Genomic DNA, 24,797 nt, shown 5'->3' with positions numbered 1-24,797 from the left:
GGAAAAAGTTAGTTCAGCACTTTCACTTGATCTTTGACCTTTTGACCTTTGAGGCAAAAGAAAAAGAAAAAGAAAAAAAAAACTCTCCAGAGAATTTCTATTTTAATAGGTTACACATGCATACACCAAGTGTAAAAAAAAAAAAAAATCCTGCTGGCATTGCGTAAACATGAGGGAAATAGTAAAATTTTGAAGTGTTGCACTTGACCTTTGACCCCTGACCTTTGACCCCATGAACCCTACCTTCTCTAGATAATCACTGCCAGTCAGTACATGTATATACTATGTTCCATGAAGATACCTTGAACAATTTTCCAAGTTACAGAGAAAAAAAAGAAGTTTTAATATTTTTACTCGACCTTTTGACCTTTGACCTCATGACCCAAACTTTCACCAGAGAATCTAAATTGGGTAATACATGTATACACTAAGTTTCAAGAAAACATCTTCAGGCATTGCATAGATATGGTGGAAATAGTGAAATTTTACGTATTTGACCTTGACCTTTTACCTTGAGCACAAGCACCCAAAAGTTGATAGGCACAACTTCACCCCCTAATACACATACATGCCAAGTTTCATTAGGATACCTCAACAGGTTTTGATAGTTACCTTGTCCACAAAATTCATTACGGACGGACGGAAAGACGGATGGACGGACGGACGGAAGGACGGACGGACGTACGGACAGACGGACAACCCGAAAACATAATGCCTCCGGCACCACTTCGTGGCGGAGGCATAAAAACTGGACTTGAGACCAATGGAGGTGGGCTCATATCAATTCAAGCCAAGTAAAGACGGAATACGGGATGCAAGTACCTTCATCACATATCGGTGGGCTTCAAACGATTTAGATAGTATCCATGGAACCTCCAAAATAAAAAAGACATCATTTTTGTTATTTCAATAGGCAAAGAGTTGTTGAAGATTGTTATTTTGACAAGATCAGTTAGGATCCACAAAGCTGCAATAGACTAAACAATGAATGATTGCTGGCTAATGAAGCTGCAGTGAGAAGTCAGAAGTCATAGGGCACAAGTCAGAAAGAAACAAAACACCAAAGACACACACAAAAAAAGATTACTAGATGTAAGAGTATTTCTAGTAAAACAAAAACAAACAAACAAACAAACAAATTGGAATCATTTATACATGATAATCATGTCAGTAACATATTATGCACAATATGTTCCAATTATTTTCCAGCGGCGTTGGGAATGATAAGAGTTACCATATACCAAAAATCATGCTTGCTCAAGGCTCACCAAAATATGTTCATAATGTTATAAGTCTTTCAGGAGTTCTACCAGATTGTCTTGAATATGATGTGTTTGAATGTACACCATCTGGTTAAATTCACCAAAGTAGATTCATGGGGGGCGGAGGAGAGGGTGGGGTGGGGTAGAGAAAGACTGCTTTGTCGATGAGGGGTAGGAGTCAAAGGTCAAAAGAGGTAATCAGTCTACACGATGAAGAATGTCCACTTCTCTAAGGGTGGAGGCAGCAGATTGGAGGACAAAGGCTACGACTGACATGTGTTGCCTGAGGGCCTCCCACTCCTCTGTCAGGTCCCCCTCGCCGTTATCGATGTCGAACATGAGATCGACGATGCCGGGGAAGGCATCCCCTTTGTAGGCGTCTTTGCTGCTAGGTGCAAACACCACGTGCCTGTGAAAACAAGAGATGCATAAATGTGTTTGAGAGGTGATTACAAAATACGCAATCATCAATCATGTGTAGTCCTGCATGCATGCATACAGGATGTGAATGTATGGGTACAGAAGGTTCATCAAAAAAATCTATATTGTGTAATCACTTCTCAAACACATACACAATTGAACAGGAAGATGATATCATCCCTCCAGGTCTGATATAAGGGAGTGATATTAAAACATATACAACACAAGAGAGCATCTCCAAATGCAAAGTTTCTATAATACCAATATTGTCAGTTTTGCATTCACATAAGTTAGATTATTACACATATCTCATAATTTCTGTCGCTTGATTGTCACAAATAGATTGTGCTGTCTTTTCTCTTGAGGAGTATGCAAATCAATGTAAAAGTTGCACAAACAAATAACAGCCAAAGCATGCTTGAAGTTCTTAAGAACCGAAATGTTTAATCCTTCCATGTATCACCCCTCCCCCCTCAAAAAAAAGAAGAAAAGAAAAAAAAAAGACAAAAAAAAAAAAATTCTGTTCATAGCCACAAGACTGGAAATCACAGGGTCATAATAACATATTAACATTATTGTACGTTAATATCTCAGTTTCAATGGCACCTTGTGATAATGTCATTGGGTATAATGTGTTTCATGTAGTATTTGTTGTATTTTCCAATGTATGAAGAATTTCCATTGCAGACAATACAGCAATCAATCAGTTAATCAATCAATCGATCAATCAATCAATCAATCAATCAATTAATCAATCAATCAATCAATCGATCGATCGATCAATTGATCAATCAATCAATCAATCAATCAATCAATCAATCAATCAACCAACCAATCAACATATCAACATATCAACATATCTAGCAATCAATCAATCAAACAATTAATCAATCAACTGTAACATCATCAATTGAGAACTGCGAGTGGACGACTTTATTCAAGAAAAGTGCAATCCTCAACACCCCGTTTACTTCTGATCATGCAAAGTGCTAACATTACTGGGATATTACAGGGTCACTTCACAGAGGCTTTCTGTGACAATGGCAAAATTAAAAAGGACTTTTTCTTTCTCACCTCTGTAAGGTTCTGCCAGGTAGACCCAATGGATCTGTGAATGCTCTCTCAAACTGTAGCAGCTGATCATTAACTCTGCGCACAGCAAACGGACTGCAAACAAAAAGTGACCCCCAAAGAGAAGATGTACTAATTGGACCATCAATTCTTGTGGGGAAACAATTTTAAACGCCGGAACAAGGACTGACATCTGGTTAAACATTTTTTTTTCTTCATGGCCAAATAGGATCATTTTGCCCTTATTGGGGAAAACCATATTTTACCCTGAAGCTTTAAGCCAATTTATCTCACCATGTAGTCAATGCACATATTTGGCACAACCCATTGTTGTATACATATTTCCAACATTCTGTGAAATATTAAAAGTTTTAAAAAAGAATTTCAGTGGACTCCCATTATAACAAAGTCTGCCAGACCGGCAGTTTTCTTTTGTTCTATCCAAATTTGAACAAATAAATAACAAAAGCACAGAACAGATATTGTTGCGATCTGAATTATTACTTTGTTGTAACTGGAATTTCTTTATAACCATGTTTGTTATAACGAGAGTGCACTGTATTGTAAAGAGTTTGCTTGATATTCTTTGCTATCTATACAAATCAGAACTACATTTTCATCCACAATTTGCTTAAGAACACCCAAAATATATATGTAACCCTACTATTCTACAGCACAGCTTGAAGCCAACCACTGTACTCACTCAGTTTTATCCATTTCATCAGCTATATAATCATGAAATTCTGTTGTAATCTCCGTAAGTTTGAGCGCTGCAGCATCAACATCATCTGCAACAAGAAACAAAAATGAAAACAAAAGCTATCAATGAAATAAAGTAGAGTTATGAAACAGAGTTTGCTGTCAATCCAAGACTGCTTATGGCATAAGTTTTTGTCAAAACTATCATTCAGCAGAGGAAGCATGTAATCGGTTTTTATATTCCAATAGACAATAAGGTTTCAGGTGGTTCAGGTTGAGTTGTACAGTCCTCACTACTTAAAAGAGACAACTTCGTTGCAAAACCTTTTTCTTGATGCTGCAAATGTTCAAATTCCAAGAGAGATCGGAAAATGAGACAAATATTACCATACAAAGTTCAAAATATGGGCTAACATATCACACAGTATCTTGAAAACACAAATTAGTTACTGGTCTCCCAGCTACCAAACATAAGGTAATGAATGCATTTATACAAGATTTTTTCATTTTGAATATCACATTTTACTTTCATGAAGTTGTAACAGAGACTCATATGCACAACATCTACACCAAAACACTTAATCAACCTTAAAGAGGCAAATAAATATCAATACATCCAACCAGTTGTGTAAAGAACTTCTTAACTGTGTTAAATTGTCCAGTCAGCTGGTGTCAAAGCATATAACACACTAGACCTCAAATGTGTGATCTTTCATACAGCAACAAATGTGGAAAACAATATGCAATGCAACCCCTTCCCTACCCGACCCCCCCCCCTAAAAAAGAAGAAAATATGAACATGCATAAAACTGACCCCATGTGATCCCCTGTTCAAGCATCTGCTCCTGGTAGTAGCCCTTGAGGGTAGCAATGGATGCAGTGATCTTGGTTGCTGTATCCATGGTGTTGATGGGCAGGATGAGGCTGTCGGCTAAGTGCCTGGCAAGCTCCGCCCACACCCTAGTGATAGCCAGGTGATACTCAAATGTCCAGTCCATAATCTCGCTGACCAGGAAGAAGGTCTCATACATCGAGTGGTACAAGGGGTAGCTTGATAAACCCATGTCCTGGGGGGGGGGGGGGAGGGGGGAGAAAAAATAGTCTTACAATCACATTCATAAACATAGCATAAAATTGGTGGCTGCAAAGATTGTGGCACGTGTGTGTGTAGCAGGCAAATGAAAACAGGGCCTATGAGGATAATGCAAGCTTCAACTTTCAGGCACTAGTAAGATTACAGTCACGTGACCTTGACATGTACTTAAAGGCTTTTGTGAGGTTACCAAATAAAGAACTTAATTTGTCAAGATCATTACAAATTCTATGCAGCACTAATTCTGCTTTAGTGTGAAAATTCTTGAACACATCAATGATATTACAAACATATTTACATATATGAATACCACATTTTTTATATATCATGACAATTATACATCATTGAACGATGAATGTGTCAATGGTATACTGCATCTTATTAGAATAAGTTTATGACAAACAGGAAAAGGAGAAACACAGCCAATTTTCTTACTGAATTGAAGGTGTATCTCAGATCAACGCTGGGGATACCAATCTCTCCCAGGAATCCAGCATAGTCGCTGCCTGAACCTATATTTCTGACACTGTTGAGAAAAGGGAAACACAAACAAAAGGGAAAATAGAGCAATGCAATTTTTGAACACTTTAGAATGCAATTAGTTGAAAAGGCTGTTTCACTAATTCACTGTTACAAGTAAGCATTTTGTAGGAGAGAATAAAAACAGGTATTTTGTGAATAGATGCTATGATTCTGCCCCACCCCCCTCACATTTTTGAAAGTAAGAAGAGGGAATGAGCCTCAACTATCCTTTCCTAACCTCAGGAATGTTTGCAGTATTTCTCAATCTATCTTTACTCTAAACTTACAGTAATAGATGCAAAGTGTATATATATTTTGGATCTACATCAGATGGTTCCAATCTATTTTCCATTAATGCTTGAAACAATGAATGTTATTTGAGATTCTCATAGTCTTTGTCACCTCATTGGAAGACTCAGACAAAGGACATATTGCTAGGATTTTTGTGTGCATGATTTCATTATTTTCTTTTCACAGCTCTCTCACAGTGTATAATATGAGCACATCCTGGTCACATATTTGTACATCACCAGAGTGGCCACTTGGTTTCCCCACACTGACAAAGAAAAAAGAAAAAACAAAAACAAAAACAAAAACAAAAAAAACATGAAATGAAGAACTTCTTGGGAGATGAGTTTTAAAGAATTTCAATAAGGCCCCGCAGACGATTCACTCAGTTTTTTTTTTAAATTCTATTGTGCTTTGCCACAAGGACATAAGGCGAGCATAATAATACACAAACTACAGAGGAGAAAAGAATAGAAATAGAAGTGAAAGAGCGGTATCTTACTGCGGTAGTCCAGTATTCCCTTCAGCAGGGCTCCTTGCAGCCCAAGTGTCATAAACAGTGCTAAGGTGGCCTTCAATTTGGGCATCTGGAACCTACAAAGACATTCAAACTCAGGGAAATTATTGCTCCTTATTCTAATATTGTACATTTTATAGTATAGTATCTCACTAAATGGTGCTGCACTCATATTTACTATGCTTAAATTACTACTCTCAAACATTGCGTTATCATTTGCACCCTTGTACACATGTACCTCCTGCAAACCTAGTGAAAAGCAAACATCCAAATCTGGACAATTATTATCAAATTCAATTCAAATTCTGAGTAGTAGGAGCATTCGAGTAGTTCAAGCTTGTCCATATTGAAATGCTGTTCTTTGTGTGCTTGATAAAATATATATTTCATACCATTTTCATTTAGCACACTGAACTACAATTCAGTCTTGATATTTGGGGGCTTGACCCTTCAGTACATTTGATCCCACTTGGAGCAGTAAAATGGACAAGCCCCCCCCCCCCTGCACACATGAAACGACACTCCCCTGCTTCTGAAATTAAGTAGCAAAAAGAAAAGCAGCTTATGTAGGCTTATCTATGTTATGTGCTGATCCGAAGCTCGTGTAGCTTAATGGCAATGCTATTAAAAAAACATTTACTATGGTGTCCATGGAAAACATCTGCTTCTTCGAATTCCCTGCTGCACATTTCATCCCCATCCCCTCTGTATGTTTGTATGTTTGTCTGTTTGACTGTCTGTCTGTCTGTCTGTCTCTTACCCGCTTAGTTGCTGAAAAGACAGCTTCCTGAAGATTTGGGGTTGACTTGAGCCTGAAAGTATAGTTTCCTTCCACTGATATATCCACATTGAGATAGGCCACAGCTCGGGATGCCAGGTTTTTGGTAAATTCCTGTGGGAGGAAAAACATTTACACAGAGAAATTTACCCAGGAACAAAATTTAATGTTTCTAAAATGGTCTTACAATGCTAGAAGGTAATTGTAAACACACACATATATAATATATATCTGCCTTATCAATGGCAGATACAGGTTTGATGTAACCACTGCTTTGGCAGCTGGTTGCAAGCTTCATACACAAATCCTAACAGAGAGTGGAAGTTAAAGATAAATCATTTGTCTTTAAACTTCCAATCATTTGAAATGATTCTTCTGCTGTGAATATTCCTATTGCATATCGATGCAGCAGACTTTATGCCAAATTACTAACAAGGCAAATGCCAAACCATGTCTCGACTGCATACTGCAACTATTGTTTTTCAATACAAGTTCATTGACCATTTGATTTTTTACTTTGTCAGACTTCACCATTAAACTTGACTGCCATCTTCAGGTGATGTACCCATGGTGTAAGTTTTGTGGTCATAGAGCTCAAAGCTATGGAAAGTTATTGAGAGTGCACAATACTGTGAGTACCAAGAGCTTCTTCAAATCAGGGAAAGTTCATTGAACTTTTGACCTTTGGACTTCCCCCATATTCGATTTTGACTTGCATCTTTAGGTTTTGTACCTGTGGTGTGAGTTTGGTGGTCATTGCTCAAAGCTGTGGAAAGATTTAGACAGTATACCAAATTGTTGATGCCGCTGCTGCTGCTGCTGCGCTGCCGCTGCCATCACCACGGGGGGAAAAGTTGATGCCCATGTCTCGCTACCACTATGCAGGCGAGACAAAAATTGCAGAGTGTGATTTGTGTGGGGATGTTTCAGATGGCCTTTTGCCTAGTGCACTCTCACAAAACACTAACTGTATTCACATGTGAATCAAAAGATATTCATTTACTACAACAATCCATTTACATACGATGGTAACATAAGCATTCAGATTCTGTTGTAAACATTCCTTTAAAGAATAAAATTCCACTCACAGTTCTTGGCACTCTGCACCCGACGCATTCATTCCCTACCCGACACACCTACTTGTATTCTGCGCTAAACAATTGCCCCTGCTTGGGCAAAGCAGCAAATGGGGTCAAAGTGCAACAGTTGCCGGCTTAAGAGATGTAAACAACTGATGTTCTTGCATCTCTTCTATCAAAACAAAAATCATAATATGCTGCATTGTCAAAGATAGGCACCATATTGTATGCACACGAACATTAGTGATGACACCACTTGACATTACCATTCAGAATCGCTAATGGTTCAGCAAACAAGACAGATTTGATATCATAATGTCACACAATGTGTCTGCAGCATATCTCTTCCTTCTGTATGGAATCATTATCTGAGTTCTGTGAGTAGAGCAAGCAGAATTTTAAATGACTTGTTTTTTTCTATACTTCTGATAAGCATGAAAACACAGCCTTTGTGTGGCTCCTTCAAAAGCACTCTCTGAGCAAATGCGAGCCTCCTCCATAAAATGAGGTGAACATTTTTGTGCTCTGTGGCATCAGAATACCTGTCAAACACTATAGCTATCTGCACCCCAGAAGTACACTCACCTCCACCCACTCTGTGGAACCAATCAGAGAGTATTCCTCGGCGGCCCAGTTGCAGAAGACGATGGATCGTCGAGGGCGCCATTTTTCTGCAAAGAATAATAATAATGAATGAATAGTCACCAGCACTTCTCAATCTCCTTCTCTCATTAAAATGGCATGTTCCTACTTTTAGCTAATTATCAGATGCAATTCATACTCCCCTACCCTTAACAGTAATATCACTTACTTTGTTATATCTAGGAACCTTCCATCATTAAATGGCAATCATTTCATGACGCAAATTTACAAAAATCCTACCATACCTTACTGATATATTTGAGAAATTCAATGCTTTTTTTCCAGTGTTCAACACAACAGAAACATGAAAAGTGATGTGTGAAAATTCAAGCTACACATAGGGAGGGGGTGGGGGAGGAATTTACACCATTGCATCAGCATGCTGGCATATGTGTCATCACTCACTTTCCTTGATAAGTCTGCCCATTGCCCTGGACATTTCCAACATGGCTGCCGTCCCGCTTGATGGATCCACGGCGCCAAACACCCAGGCATCGCGATGGTTGCCCACTATCACATATCGGTCTGTATAGAATGGCAGCCAATTAATGAATGAAGCATGAGTGACAGAAACATTTTCGGTGAATGTCTGTAAAGACACAAAAATTACAGACACAAACATCAACGATTGGCTCAGAATGATACTTGTTACACAAAAATTAAATGTGCGTTATATATTTATCAATATATCGAGAAATATGATACATTGTAATGAAAGGCTCACAAAATATACTAGACACCACAATGAAGGAAAAACAAGTTAATGCATAATTCCTTCACTTCTGCTTCTTAGTAAAACCATACAGTCATACCAACATACGTGCACACGTAATCACAGACATGCATACATACATACGTACATAAACAAATACATAATATATAACTGTTAGATATTGAACATTAAGTAAAATCCTAGCAATTAGGAACTTACTTATCCAGGTAATGTGATTGCTAAGGGTCTATCAGATCAACGAATGAGATAAGGACATATCAGTCATGGTAATGGTAGATGGACTTTGCCCTCAACAAATTCATAAAACATTCACAGGAGAATGAACTTTTGTTGTGGAATGGTAGGTGTCACATGAGAAGAATTTATTCTTGGACCACATGGTATGACAATCAGAGACACACTAGTATATACTTTAACCCTTCCTCTGCCAGTGAGTCAAATGTACACAAATGCGACACACAGATCTATGGACTGGAAATTAATGTGACACACAGAGGGTTAAACCTAACTTTTTTTTGGGTGACTCTAATCATTTTCAGACCCCCTACAGTCACAAGGAAATACAGGCATTGTTTAGAAGGCATGGGGGGGGGGGGTATCAAGGTCAACCCCCTCCCCACCCACCCCCACCCCCCCCTCCCCCACACCCCCCCCCCCCCCCCCCAACCCCCACTTAGACGCACCGGCGTAGCCTGGATAATGATCTTCTGATCTTGGGAGGGCGGCGGTTAGGCCTACTATGCGAGGGAGCCAAGCGACCGAGCCCGAGCGAGCGGAGGGAAGGGGGGAGGGGAGGGTGTGGGAGGGGGTGTTCCCCCTCCCGCGGTGAGAACTTTTTGCATTTTTATGTTGTAAATGGGGCAATTTGATGCTTGTTTTCCGTCTTTTATCGACTTGAAACGGCCCCACTTGTTTAAGGTAGCAGGATATTTGATGTGGATTATTATTGAACAATTTGCCTATAAAGACTTGAAACCCCCGCTTACACGTACCGGCGTAGCCTGGATAATAATCTTGTGATATTGGGAGGGCGGTGATTACTATGCCAGGGAGCGAAGCCACCGAGCCCGAGCGAACTTAGGGAACGGGGGGAGGGTGTGGGAGGGGGTGCTCCCCCTCCCACGGTGAGAACTTTTTGCATTTTTACGTTGTAAATGGTGCAATTTGATGCATGTCTTCCGTCGTTTATCGACTTGAAACGGCCCCACTTGTTTAAGGTATAGCAGGATATTTTGGTGTGGATTATTATTTAACAATTGGCCTATAAAGTGGTAGCATATGAATAAACTTCTTGTATAAATTTATTGTTACAATTAATTTCATGAATGTTGTCTGTAAGCAATCAAACAGAAAAGGCATGCTCACGAGGGTGTATATACAAAAGGGATATTTCTCCTCCCACACGAAAGTGATTTTACATTTTCAGACCTGAAATTCAGCGATCTGGTGCAAACTGTTGGTGCAATACTTGGATTTTTTTCTAGCTCCCCCAGCCCCCCCCCCTAAAAAAATATTTATGGAAATAATTTAGATTTTTCCAGGAAAGTGTTAATACTAAATAGCAAAATCACGGCATTTAGCTCTTATTCCACGTGTGCATCATGTGCGTGTATGTACAAAGTCTAATGAGGTAGAGGGGGAGGGTGTGGGAGGGGGATGCCCCCTCCCAATCGACGGAGCTTTTGCGTTTTTGAAATCAGGATAAAGCGATCTGAAGCACACTTTTTGTGAGAAATTCGGGTAATATGATTTTCCCCCGATTTTTCCCCTTTCTTTCTTTTTTTTCTTTGATTTTTTTTTTCACGATCCAAAAGTTTGGGGGGGGGGGGGCTACAGCCTCCCCAGCCCCCCCGCTTCCGCGGCCCCTGTGAGTGACTTACCATTACGAGTATAGTCTTGGCTGAACAATGTCTAAAATGTTCTTTGAAATACCAAGAAGTGCCACATTCACAATACCATTTTCTTTGCTCAACATACAGCATACGACTCATTCACACCTAGCTGACTGATTTTAACATTACTTTAGCTTGATTTGTGGTCAAGTCATTCAATATTGTTGAATGACTGGGAAAAATGGATAATGGTGAATTACATTGCTTACTGCTCTTAGTTTGAATCTAAAAAATGCATGTCTCAAAAGATTTCGAATTAGGTAAGTGGACTGCATTTATTTGACAACAAATAAACTCACAACACAATTTCTGTTGATACATGCTTTGCTTACACAGCAGATGAAAGAGTATTTCTGGCATGAAAATCAAATTTTGGGCTGAAAAGAAATCATAAACCAAGCTCGAAAGTGCTTTCTACGACATTTCAGTAATATTATTTCATAGTAATTCTGCAGTTGCAGACTCAGTCGAGCTCCCACAGTGCCAAGCCTGCATATGTATCGTGGCATTCATGACAACATGGCATTATCATTGAGAGTATTTGCCTTGATATAATTCTATACTTCAGTATCAGTTGTTAGACTTCATTTCCTTGTGCAGGACATCCAATATATAGGTTTGAATATCAAATCTGCACATCAACAACATGTTTTATTTTTTTCCTTCTTTTCTTTTGCAATTTTTAATTGACAGGCCTGATATATAATCATACGATGGTATCATATTATTGCATACTCGACACAGATTACGGCATCGCATTAAATACTGGGGGATATACATATGCCTGAACCACCAGTACAGCTATGATTTGATTCAAACTGCAAACCTGGTTCCATGGAGCCACGAATGACACCCACAGTGTTGAACACCATGCGGACTTCATTATGTGTATTAACTTCCAGCTTGACTGTCCTGTAAAAAAAAAGAAAAGAAAAGAGAATGAAGTAGATACCAGCAACATGATGTAATTAAAGTCAGAGATATTCACCTTTTGATTTGTTGAGTATGGTGATATTCTCAGACATCAAAGATATTACATTTTTGCATGATTGTGAATGTCCCCGTATGATGATTATATGACAATTTGAATGAAATCTTAATAAGCATTTCAATAAAGAAAAAAAGGGGGACCAAATATGGTTGCAGTTCTCTCATGTGACTTGAATCACAAGCTGTGCTGGATACCAATCTTGGCTCAGATAGAAATTTGTGAAATTCCCCGAACTATAACACATGTTCATTTTTTCCCCGAGGATCCTAATCATCTTTCATGTATGACTCAATTGGTGAATCAGATGCACTAGTCTCTCTTGGCATTTCTTTGCTACATGTACTTGAAATTTGGGGTTTTTTCCCCTTCCCTTTTACCTTCTTCCATCTTTGCCAAGTTTGATCAAGTGCTTTCACCTGTAACAATTCTATTTCTCGAATTAATCTGCAAACAAGAAACTTCCAAAGAAAAGCAAATGGAAAGATAAATGACACAAACACTTAAAGAGCAAATGATATCCACAATACATGATCAAGAGACAATATGACTATTATCACACAAAAGGTGTTTTGTTCAAGATTTCTAACACTGTACCTCTTCTTTTGCATTCACCAACTCTCCTCTTTCCTGCTTTTACCTTCCACTTGTAAGTCCTGGTCCTAGCTTGTATTCCAGACCCTGGATGTTCCCTGCCCAACCATCAGGAACTGCAGGTCCATCAAGTTGCCTGAAGCACAGACAGCACAAGGGGAAAAAAGTCACAAAATGCTGATGATTGCAGACTACCCCTCCCTCCTTGCTCTTGACCGCGAGAGAAGCTCTTCACCTAACCAGCATATTTCAACCACTGGGAATTTTACAGTGCAACTTACCATTTGGTATCAATACAAAATAGTATACACACATGCCTTCTCCCCTCTGCAACCCCTAATGCAATGAGTAACAAAACCAACTGCATTTTCAAGGATTTGAAGCAGTCAGCATATCATTTATCTTTTACTACGTGCAGAGTGCAAACACATCACCATCCTTTGAAAACTTACAAATGCACTGAAGTACAAGATTGTTGAGGGGTGGGGGAAAAGGACATGATGGATGATGTAATTTTTGTAGGCAATTTTCCAAATATATTCTTAGTTCTATGGCTTTGGTATGTAATCTGCATCTGTTTGCAGCAGAATGTGTTAAATCTTCCAAGTTTGCAGAAAATGGTAGCTTTTTGTGGGTTGTAAAAAGATAAGGTAGTCCAAGCCAGGTGACTATAAAGCCTCTTACCATAAAAGAATCACACAACCACCAAATCATAAACCTTGTTCTAAAACAGGTTGTGTATACATCAGAGCGCCCACCACAACAGGAAACCATAGAGAAAACATTAAAAAAAAACAGGTAAGGAAACAAGTTTTATAGACACTCACTCCAGAATGTTGCGGGCATCATTGTAGCCAATTGGCTGGACTGGTATGGTGGGCAGCTCTGCTTCCTCTTCCGGTATCTTGTATGCTGACTCTAAAAAGTAATGAAATGAAAATTTTCAACAAGCTTTATCCAATAAAACAGTGAGAAATTGAGCATTCCATGATCATTTACTTAATGGAATAAACACCCAACTGCTTACTACATTGCAGTAAAAGAAAAAGCAAAGATAAAAAAATCAACAAAGAAAACCACACACACATGCATGTAAAACAATAAAAAAAGCCACTGCTTGCAGGCAGGTCAGTGACCAAGTTGAAGGGTCATCTGCAGACAGTTCTGGTCAGTTTAGGTGCTGGAGGGTCAAAGTCTGTCCATGGTGTCTGGAAATAACTTGGAGCAAAATATCGCAAAAGTTTCAGACTCACTGGGAGAAAGTATGTTTAAAATACAGGTGATATCATCTTATATTGCAGTTGTAGGAAAATATGCTTCAAAAGAAAATCAATATAACTTAACAGAATTTTACATTTTACTTTTGATAAATTAAAGGAACACAATAAACCTTAATCACATTCCACGCTGTGTGAGTACTTCGCAGAGAGCAAGCTAAATCTTTTGCAGTGAGTGTGTGTTTTTCTTTCAATTTTGATCATGCAAATCTGTCCTTTTTTAATCTAAAATCACATTCTAAAACAACACATACATAAATCTAGGTTAAAAAATTTTTCCACACAAAAGTTTGGGGTTTTTTTTTACTCAATTTTTTTAATGCTTCTGTCCAAGGACTGTTCTTCCAAAAACAGCTAAAATACATAATAACTGTAACATAAATGTAAACAAAATCATACAGAAAACAACAGGAGGAAAACAGACAGGAGAATGAACAGCATTTAGGTATGGACCAAGTGTGTATTTCAATAGCATGGCAGGTATTTCTGATTTTCAGAGTGACTCATGAAGATGATGTTTAAGATACTGTTCTCGATTATTTTTTTTTTCCAAAGCATTTTTAGCTGAAATGGTACCTGAAATCACAAATTGTTGATCCAAGGTACATTAGACTTTTGTTTTGTTTAAAGGGGATAGTATATTTTTGGTTGTTGTCCTCATAAAAGTTAGGTCCCACTTTTTATTTGGACCACTTTGTTTTGGATATCTCAGCCAGTTCAAAACAAATTTTCATAAGATAATTTTTGAATTCCTCTTAGAAATGTATGCTCTTTCTTTCAAGTAGTTTCTCATTTTCTTTAAAAAAAAAAATCTGAAGCTCCAGCTCAATCAAAACTGTACCATCCCTTTAAAACATATCTCGATCTGAGGTAACAGGAAGTTCATTGACCAATTTCTTGCATCATACTTGTTTAGACTTGTCTGGATCATAATAACTGATAACTGACACCATACTAGATCTCCACTTTCATCTATCTGACTGGAGAAGAAACATGAGGAGACTTGCAATCTTACAAGTTAAAGTTCCTGTTGGATGAAACACACTTTTATCACAAATTTGTTTCCATTTTCCCTGTACTGTTGAACAGTTCATCTCATCCTAACTTTTGCAAATATGATATTCTTATATTCTTCCATCCTGACCATGATAGCTCAAAAGTCACTTTTCCATGCATGCCAACAAAGAAAAAAAGAAGAAAAAAAGAATGGCATTCATGGGCCAGACTTTGTTCTTGTTCTCCTACCATTCTACATGTAGAGTTGGCACTTTCTTCATCTCCTCCTCCTAATTCCTCTTCTATTTATCTTTTCTTTATTAGCTTCCATTTGACCTTCTCTTTTTTTTTCTCTCTCTCTCTTCTGTTTTATTTCTCTTTGAGTATGTATTTTGATAACCTTTATATTCTTTTCAGTTGCTTTCATATGGATTTTCAAGCAAATAAAGATGATAATGATGATGCACCTGAGATCTGCAGTTTTCTTCTTCTCAAAGTGAGGGCTTTGAGCAAATTGTAAAAGAATACTGCACTTTCAATAAATGGTAAAACAAGCTATATCCCTATACAAGTGACAAACAGGGAGACAGATATTCTGTCAGTTGATGAACCAAGACCTTCTAATGCCTGGCAAAAGTGTAATGGTCATTGCATTGAAACGGGGATTTGAATCAACTCTCTTTCTAAAACTGAGTTTGTTACAATTAAACAAAAAGGTCATACTGACCCAATATGTTGATATCCTCTTCACAAATAGTGGCATGGGGGGGGGGGGGGGGGGGGGGGGGGGGGGGGAGGGGGAGGAGTATTGACTTTTAGTGATCATACACTAGCACTATCAATCCAAATATTTGCTTTTCTTTGAGTTGGCCAAAAGAGCTGTTTGTCAAATACTCAAGACTTGTGACTAAACTAGGATGAGTTTGCATAATCTCTTATCACTGTTAACATTTCTCTGTCCACAGTATTTGCAAAGACCAGCATGATGCAGAAATATGCAAAAGTGTCACATCATCACATGACTGCATCAAGAAAGCAAGAAGGTCACTTATTCAAAAATTGATTTGTGAATTCTCATGGGTTTCGACAATGATGTACTTCACGCAGGCCCAGAGAAATTTGAAGCTGGAGTAATCAATGACATATCTTACGATATTATACTCAAATCGTTGTCATCAATGAGTTAAGATTTGCTGAATGCCACTGTGAGGAGAGATGCAGTGCAGGTAGGATTCTTACCATAGGCAGGGTAGCCTGGGGATAGGGGGTCTCCACCCACGCCCTGTCGGATGAAGAGGGAGCCTCGCTGGACTCCAGTTCCCGGTAGGAACCAAGTGTCAGGGTAGACGGCTGACTCACTGTCAACAGCGTAGTCAGCGGGGTCTGAAAACAGAATGAGGCCTATGGCACCATACTCAGCAGCATGGTTGACCTACAAGACAGCACATGTGAGTCCATGGGGGGCGGGGGGTGTGGGGGAAGCATGAGGGAGAAAGTGGTAGGGGGAGAAGGAGGGGAGGAGTGAAAAAACATATGTGAGGTAGAGATCCTGAAAGACACACAGACAAATGGACAGAGATAGATGGGTAGACTGAGCAAAAGGGAGGAGAGCAGGGGCGAATCCAGGAATTCTGTAAAGAGGGAGCACCTGTACAAAATTAAAGGGGGGCGCACACACCCCTCCCCCATTTTTTCTTTTTATTTCTTTTGTTTTTACAAAAAAATAAGGGGGGGGGGGCGTGTGCCCAGTGCGGCCCTTCCTGGATCTGCCACTGGAGAGGAAACTACAAAATCACAAATAGCATGCTCTACGACAGCAGAAGTTACACAAGTCTAAAACTCAAGTATTTCCAATCACATATTTATTAGTATGAGGGTAAGGTGCCATGATTTACACCAAAATTTATTAGTTTGCCCACTTTGTAGCTGTTTTCACCATCTTCCATTGGATCCTACATTCACACAAAGATAACCTGAATCTTATGCCTCTACACCACAATCTGTACAACCACAGAGTGGGTGGTGCTCTGTGGAAATCCCTATCCACCAACCAATAGTCCAAGGGTGTGAAAGAGCCCTGGAAGTTCTGGCCTTTCCCCTGGTCCCTGGAAAGGCCAAAACTTCACCATTGTGATAGACAGAATATTGAAAAGGGTCCAATGGCCCAAGAGTCCCAGGGACTGAAGGTCCTATAGACTGAAGGTCTGATAAACTGGGCCATTTTATAAATCTCAGTAAGACTAAACTTATGTGATCTGCAGCAGACAACAAAACACACAGAGATGCACATTAGCACCAATTTTAAGAAACGTAGTGTAACATATCGAGGCGCTAAATTATGGAATAATTTATCAGATGATGTAAAGCAAAGTGTATCCTTTCTTATATTTAAACATAAGGTGGATAAATTATATACATAGTAATTGTTTGCATTGAACTGTAACACTGTGCATTAATCATTTTCCTTTGTTTTTTTTTCAGTATCTTAATTCTCATTTTCTTTATGTGGTATGCATGATTTTCTATGATTTGTTTTTGTGTGTCTGTTTGTTTGATTTTTGTATTTTATTTTTGCTGTTTTTTTTGGTTACTTTTTTTAAAGTTTCCTATACTATGCATAAAATGTTGTATTTTGTAATTGTATGATTTTTTACTTCACGGACTCACAGAAGAACAGCCATTGGCTGAAGTGAGTGACCTGTGGTGAAATAAAATAAACTCAACTCAACTCAAACTCAACCCATGAATGAGGATTTTTTTTTTTTTTTGCCTCTGAATGTAAATACGTATTATGACAGATAAGGTACCCAATCGCGCACTTTACATCAAAATGACAATGCACAATATGTGTGTGGTATCTGATGCATTGCAGAACCATAGGCATATAAAGTGATCATTATCAATATCTTTTTTTTAAACAATGTGCATTTTGTGTGGAAAAAAAAAATCATGAAAGGAATCCTTCCAGTGCAACATAGGGTACCTTTCAAGTGTAAATCAAAAAGTTTTCACAAATGAAAAAAAAAAAACATATGTTGTTTTTTGGTTGACATGGCAATGGGGAGGTTACACAACATTTAGTATCTTAGTATATTGACCGTAATTGTAAAAATTTAATTCTGGAGTCAAACTGATCACAATTTTTAAAGCGCCACACAGAACAGATTTGGGGGCTCTTTAAATGGGCAAACAGTTTTGCGCAAGGGGACATATTGTGCCTGATTTAACCCCCCCCCCCCCCCCCCCCCCATTCTTCATCTCGGGGACTTTCAGATTTGTATTTTAACTGCTCGCAGGGAAAGCAATAAAAAATTGCTGCCCTTCACATTGGGGCTAACAATTTAATGCAAACTATACTTACTTAATACACTGCAGTAAAAAGAACACAGATAAAGGTCAGTAGCTCAAAGTTATATCACCCATGGGCAAAAGGACCCTCCGCACAAGATTTCTGTATTCCCTGTCCATCATAGATGCACAGGTGGATGATGACATTAAATCATCAATGACCTTCAGCATCTGTCATCACATTCAGTTTGTTCTTGTTTTTTACAGTTATTAAAATCAAGTTTAATAGCCTCAAGTTCATGCTTGATGTTCTGTTTTTGTTTCTTTCTTTTTTCTTTTTTTTATTTATTCATCTATTTATTTTTATTTTTGGTGTAGGCCTATAAAACACAATCAGTTGGATTCACTGATGAATCACTTTTTGTCTCAATGCCTCTACAGTGTGCCTCTGGGATTAAGCATACATATCAACCAGAGTGTTCACAAAGCAGGTATGAGGCTGTTTTTTTATTAAAAATCCATGAAGTCCTGGGATGATTTTGTCGCAAAAATTATTACCTTGTCCTCAAATCAAATTGGCAACTTTGAATTTTACTTCATATCCTATACTGGAGAAAGGTTTGATGGCATTGGTAACATTCATGAAATTAGTACAATTCACTCCAAAAAAAAAAAATAGAAAAAAAATACCACTTTAAAATAAATCATTGACTTTGATCATTCAAAAGGAGTTGTCAATTAATGATCAGTTCTGAATTTAGGTTTTTACAGATGCTGATGCCAAAACGAATGATAAAGAATGACTGAAATTAGGGTTCTATGAACGAGAGGTTTTTATTTTCCCTAATGAAATACAACTGTATTATGAAATCTGTGAAGGCTTCCATGGCAGCAGAATGTTGGGTGGTAGAAGGCTTAAGGGTGCACCACATATTCTTTCTTGGGTATGTAAGTTGCCCTAAACAGTGCACTAAATATTCTTTCTTGGGTATGTATGGGACCCTTTTCAAGGCCACATACATACCCAAGAAAGAATACATGGTGCACTCTTGAGTCTTCAACCACCCAAATACAGTTGTACTTGCTTATGTTAACAATAAAAAGATGCAGCATCAAACCAGAGAATATAAGAGTCCATGGTCTTGATGGGTTAAACGAAAAGAAGCGATACTTACCTTGTCACCTCTGAAAATCTTGCCATACCTGGCAATAGCAACCTTTCCAGCTACGTCAACCCTAAGTTCATTTGTGAGTTTTTGGAAGTCTTCAATTCTCCCATAGTTAACATACACCAGTTCTCCCTGGAGGGAAGAAGAAATCAATATGGCTGGCTGGTACACCTTGGATTTCTTCATTGTCATTCTATGACATCAAAAAATGAAACTTTGTCATACGGTGTGAAAATACTTGGAAGCACTTTCCCCATTCCCCTCATCCCCACTGACTCAAGGGGAAAGCCTATAGGCTACATTCAAACTGATACCAGCAGTCATGCTATCATGAATACAGCATGCAACATTGTCAAAATAATGAAGTTGACACTTACAGTAAGAAAAATTCTATTAGTTCACATCAAGTTACATCAAGGGTCACCCGCACACAAACGCACACACAGACACAGATGCACATTCACATTTTCTATATTCTTCCAATGAAACAATAACACAGACAATAAACAATCTACTCTCTCATGTTGCTTGATCGCAAACAAATATTATATGCAAAGAATAGATAGTCTGTAAATACAAGAAGAAAAACAAAGATAATAAAAACACAATTCAGGCTAATATTTCACATCATGCTTCACCTCATCAAATGAATTTGATTTCATAATTCAAATCAGCACACTCATTTCTCCTCCAGCTTTAGTAATAGAATCACATACACAAACACAAACACATACACAGAGTGGAAAATTGAGTGAAGCCAACTTCTCCTGGTCAAATCCAGGCAACATTTACAATACCAACCAGGCAGATTTTACTTTTCATATGAAGCCATATAACAGAAAAATAATAAATCAATGCATCGTAAAAGAAAAAGAGAGAAAAAACAAGGAGGAATGTATAATGTATCACAAGAAATGTGACTCTTTCATTCAACTGACCTCTACAGTTCCATTAGCAGCATAGGCATTGAAGGGTGGAACAGTCTTATTGTTGAGGTCACCTTTTTCCAGCGGAGCTTCCTCTCTTGCAGACCGGAAATACTCAGACCCATTGCCGTTCAGGACGTATACCTGCAATCATTTTTGTCACACGTGAGTTTTTCAGTATTTGCCTCTTCCATAAGTCCTCAAACAGAAGTCTTTGCTAGGGGAAAATTGGATTTTCATCCATGGCTGCATACACCATCATCCCAAAGGCTCAATCATGCATGGTTAAAAGATGATTTGAAGTCCAACATATCAGTGCTGGTAGTTTTGCACAATGACTTTCTAATCCCTGCTTTTCCTCACAAGAATGACAAAATGTGGAAATGGTGCTGAATATCATTCAAGAAAAGAACAGACAATACATTTGCAATGACATGAGGGTTCATGTAGTTAATGACAGTGATACAACCAAACATCACAAAGTCATGACTTGTCTTACAAGAAATATGTCTGAAATGCAGTCAAATAAAGTAGTAATGTAAAAACCTTTGACAAACCAAAATAAATAAATTAATTAATTAATTAAACAAATAATTAATTACTCTATTCATCAATTATCAAATTAATATATATATATATATATACATATATATATACATATATACATATATATATATATATACATATATATATATATATATATATATATATATATGTAAAAACCTTTGACAAACCAAAATAAATAAATAGATTAATTAATTAAACAAATAATTAATTACCCTATTCATCAATTATCAAATTAATATATATATATATATATATATATATATATATAATGTATGTATACATATTCTTTCTTTTCTTTTCTTTTGGTTGCCAGTAGTGTATGTGTGTGTGGGAGTCAACACAATTATGAAACAAAGAGGTATGTTACCCCTTGAAATTCTACATGAAAACACCCATTGCAGTAGAGTTAGAACAGGAGTGGGAAAGAATATAGGTTCTAAACAAATCAAGCGACAATTCATCATAATATTATGAATCCATTCAAAATATACGGCTGCAATATGAATTCACTGATATAGATTTCTAAGGTCATCCAAAGATGACTTGTAATTCAAATGCACAGGAACACACAAACACTCACGTAATTGGGACTGTTGAGCTGGGGATAGCTGAGGAGTACACTGTATGGGACATTATTGACCACATCAAGGCCATGCTCTGTCCACTGCTCTTTCACCCACTCCGCTAAATCCTTTTCACCTTGCGTACCTGCCAGGTGAGGTTGGTGGGTCAGGTATCTTGAAGAAAAAAACATGTGTTTAATATATTAAACACATGTGAAAGACCTGTCCTGCTCCAGGGCAGCCAACTTCCACAGATCAAAGTGAACAATCAAACAAACAAACATAACAATCAAACCAATATATAAACAAATAAAGAAACAAACATGCACACAAACAACAACAAAAAACATAAACAGAAAAACAAACTAATCAACCCTAAAACTAAAAACCAAACAAAAACACATATTTCTGAGTCAAATATTATTTTTTTCTAAAGTGGAAAAATAGCAACTACTACATACTAAATCATTGCTCAGAAAAAACATAAATCCCATTTCAAAAACTTATTTTCTCATTTTTCATAAAGAAAATAATATGGAATATCAAAAATACCTTCCAATAGATAACTCTGCTGTTCATGTCGTCATCTCTTTCTCTCTCTCTCTCTCTTTTCCCCCTCTCTCTCTCCATACAGCTCTCATTTCAAGAAGCAGTTGCATTCTCATAAGTAATATCACACCTTTCACCATTCATTGCCAATATCAGCAGCCAAAATACACAATGATGAAGAAATCAATATTTGCAGTTGAAGGTTTTGCCTTTGCAGTGTTAGTGGTCGAAACAAAACGCTGCATTGAAACAGCAAATCTCTTCAAGAGTGATCATATTCAGGGGCAGATCCAGGAATTTCATAAAGGGGAGGCACCCTTACAAAATTAAAGGGGGTGCATGCTCCCCCCCCCCATTTTTTCTCCTTATTTCTTTTGCTTAAACAAAACATAAAGAGGAGGGGCGCGCCCAGTACGCCCCCTTCTAGATCCGCCACTGATATTAGCAGAGGTTGTACTCAGGGGTGGTACATTACAAGCTGTTGAAGAGTGTCCGTATGGTGAAGCACAGAACAGATTATGTTCAGTAACAAAAGGACAGCTTTGCAAGAGCTAGCTGAGATAATGTTTTTTTTGTGACAAAATGTGTCTGGATGATTTCATAATACTTGTTCATCACATTACTAACTGGTATATCATAGTAGGTGAAGCACGATGGAGACAAGAGTTACAATAAACAAAATTCAAAATTAATTTCATAATGAAGGCAGATAATGTACACTATATGATAGATTACAGACATCAAAGAAAGACATAGAATAAGACACTGCTATTAAAAAGCAATGTAGAGATGAGTGGGCAGTTGCTCCAACCTTACCTGAGGTTTTCTCTGATATTCTCCGCTTTAATTTCTTCATTAAGTAAGTCAGTTATCTTGTCTGCATCCTCTTCATGAAGAGCTTCCAACCAGCGACTGTAGGACGGACTGTCTGGCATCTGGGCCTGGGAGGAGAACCAACCAATGAGAACCCCCACGCCTATCCCCACACAGAGGCCCACCACCCCGACGAGGAGCACCAGGGAACGGTTGCTCTTCACCATCGTTCTTCCCGCTGGCTCTGGCTTCCTGAAAGTGAGCACAGACGAGTCTCCACTGAGCGACTCGTAGGCGGTGCCTGCGTCCTCCATTGCTTACCGTGTGGTGATTGGCTGGACGAATGCCAATCAGATATCAGCAGGGCTCCTCTCTCAGGTAGGTTAAGGTTTAAGGTTTATGATCCAATTTGCAGGAGCAGGTAGCACAAACAGCACTGTCAGCCTCTAGGGAAGTGAACTTTGTACCCCGCTGCTGACAAACATAGAGAAACCATAAAGAGGCTTCAATAAGATAACAGAAGAAAGAGAGTAAAGATCAGAGAAGGATGAGGAAAAAGGTGGAAAAATTGGGCCACTTAATAAGGTCAAATACAGCAATGAAGTGGGGGGGGGGTGAGGGAAACAGAAGCTGATGATGACTTAAACAGACAGTATCATATCAATTATGGTCCTGTATTAAAACTCACTTAAAAACTCTTATTTTTTTCTCAAGACTATATTATTTTCAACAAAAAATTGCATACATCTCTGTCTTTTGCATAAATCCTTTCATATTCCATTACAGACAATTACTTATAGCACAGTTCTATTTTGATTAGAGGTAGAACATATGAAGTTATTGTGTGGGGTTTTTGACACTAAATGCAACTCAAGGCATACTAGGTATGTCCCATTTTGGTTCTATGACATTTGCTCAGACTGCAACAATTGCTCCCACGAAATATCTGCACGCTACTAAGCCAAACATTAATTCTTTTGACAAACATAATCTTAACCCTAATCCTAATCCTCACATCACTCTAAACCTAAAACTCTATCACAACCCTACCCCTAACCCTAAGTCCTTGGAGAAAATAAGACATGAGCAATTGTCGTAGGAGCAAATGGCGTGTCAACCCCATTTTACAAGTCCTCAAAATATCCACCAAATGTACTGCAGGGATGTTCAATCTGGTATCAGACCAACACGCACCAAAATTTGGCTCACATTAATAAATATATTTTCAAAAAGGCTTGATTTATTTTAATGGAATTATAATAATTGCTCTTGGCACCTTTGAGAAGCTCTAGGAGGGGGAAGTTATGAAAATCCACCCCAAAAACAAATAAACTTCAAAAGAAAAGAAAGAGAAAAATATTCCCTACAGAACGAAACAAAAATGACAAAAATTGGATAAGAAATAAGGAAGACATGACATTTTGAAATTTCACATTTTTTCGAAAAAAATTTCTTGATCAGTTGATGATCTCATACCCTCATAATTTTTCATGTACAAATGTTATATATGAAATTAAGAAAGATAAATTATTTTTGGGTAATACAAGTAAAAACATGTTCCCATATCAAGATATATCAGAGTTAACATAAATATTTGTTCTTTTTTTGTTTTGGTTGGTTTAGAGGCAAGTTTTATATTTTATATTTTATAAAAACAGCGGAAATATGAGATTTTTGCCATTTCTGTATATGAAATGAATAAGAAATTGTGAGACCATGACATCGTCAACTTGGTGATTTCAATATTCATAATGGCAGGTTAAGAAGTGTCTTAAGAAAAATTGTGAAATTTCAAAATGTCATAACTTTCTTATTTCTTATTTGATTTTTTATCATTTTTGCACTGTTGTGCAGGGATTTTTTTTTTCTCTTTCTCATGAAATTTATGAAATTTTGGATTGGATTTCTTCTTTAAAATAAGTAATCCTGGGACCAGGCACTGATTGATTTCACTCCTTTACCCCTCCACCCCCCCCCCCCCCCCATCTCTACTCTTTTGGTGTAGGTCTATAAAATGGACAGTCCCTTAATGCTGATATTATTACATATACAGTCATGGCTTGTAATCATG

The 24,797-nt window shown here is 37.9% G+C and overlaps 1 protein-coding gene across 1 annotated transcript; it reads right to left on the bottom strand.

The window, feature by feature from the left end:
* Positions 1–1,460: 1,460 nt before the first annotated feature.
* On the bottom strand, positions 1,461–23,187 carry LOC139744148 (N-acetylated-alpha-linked acidic dipeptidase 2-like). Its single transcript, XM_071654600.1, has 17 exons — positions 22,730–23,187; positions 21,382–21,538; positions 20,247–20,378; positions 19,315–19,440; positions 16,091–16,283; positions 13,406–13,496; positions 12,625–12,714; positions 11,823–11,908; positions 8,777–8,896; positions 8,315–8,400; positions 6,633–6,764; positions 5,858–5,949; positions 4,981–5,071; positions 4,267–4,519; positions 3,457–3,541; positions 2,757–2,849; positions 1,461–1,671 (listed from the first exon to the last, which is right to left on the bottom strand). The coding sequence occupies exons 1-17, from the start codon at positions 23,038–23,040 to the stop codon at positions 1,461–1,463; spliced, it is 2,349 nt and encodes a 782-aa protein (XP_071510701.1). The 5' UTR covers positions 23,041–23,187.
* Between the last annotated feature and the right edge of the window lie 1,610 nt (positions 23,188–24,797).

The sequence above is a fragment of the Diadema antillarum genome, unplaced genomic scaffold (genome assembly GCF_040938485.1).
Source record: "Diadema antillarum isolate AM-2024a unplaced genomic scaffold, OU_Dant_1.0 seq00001140_RagTag, whole genome shotgun sequence".
Classification (NCBI taxonomy): domain Eukaryota; kingdom Metazoa; phylum Echinodermata; class Echinoidea; order Diadematoida; family Diadematidae; genus Diadema; species Diadema antillarum.
This window is presented reverse-complemented; position numbering and strand designations above follow the sequence as displayed.

What these genes read in the sequence shown, in the direction of transcription:
- LOC139744148 (XM_071654600.1), bottom strand. Translation starts at nt 23,040, where the DNA reads ATGGAGGACGCAGGCACCGCCTACGAGTCGCTCAGTGGAGACTCGTCT. An exon ending in GGGCAGACTTATCAAGGAAA is followed by an intron (nt 8,401 to 8,776) that starts GTGAGTGATGAC and finishes TATTCTTTGCAG; the next exon opens with AAAAATGGCGCCCTCGACGA. An exon ending in TGAGATACACCTTCAATTCA is followed by an intron (nt 4,520 to 4,980) that starts GTAAGAAAATTG and finishes CCCCCCCCCCAG; the next exon opens with GACATGGGTTTATCAAGCTA.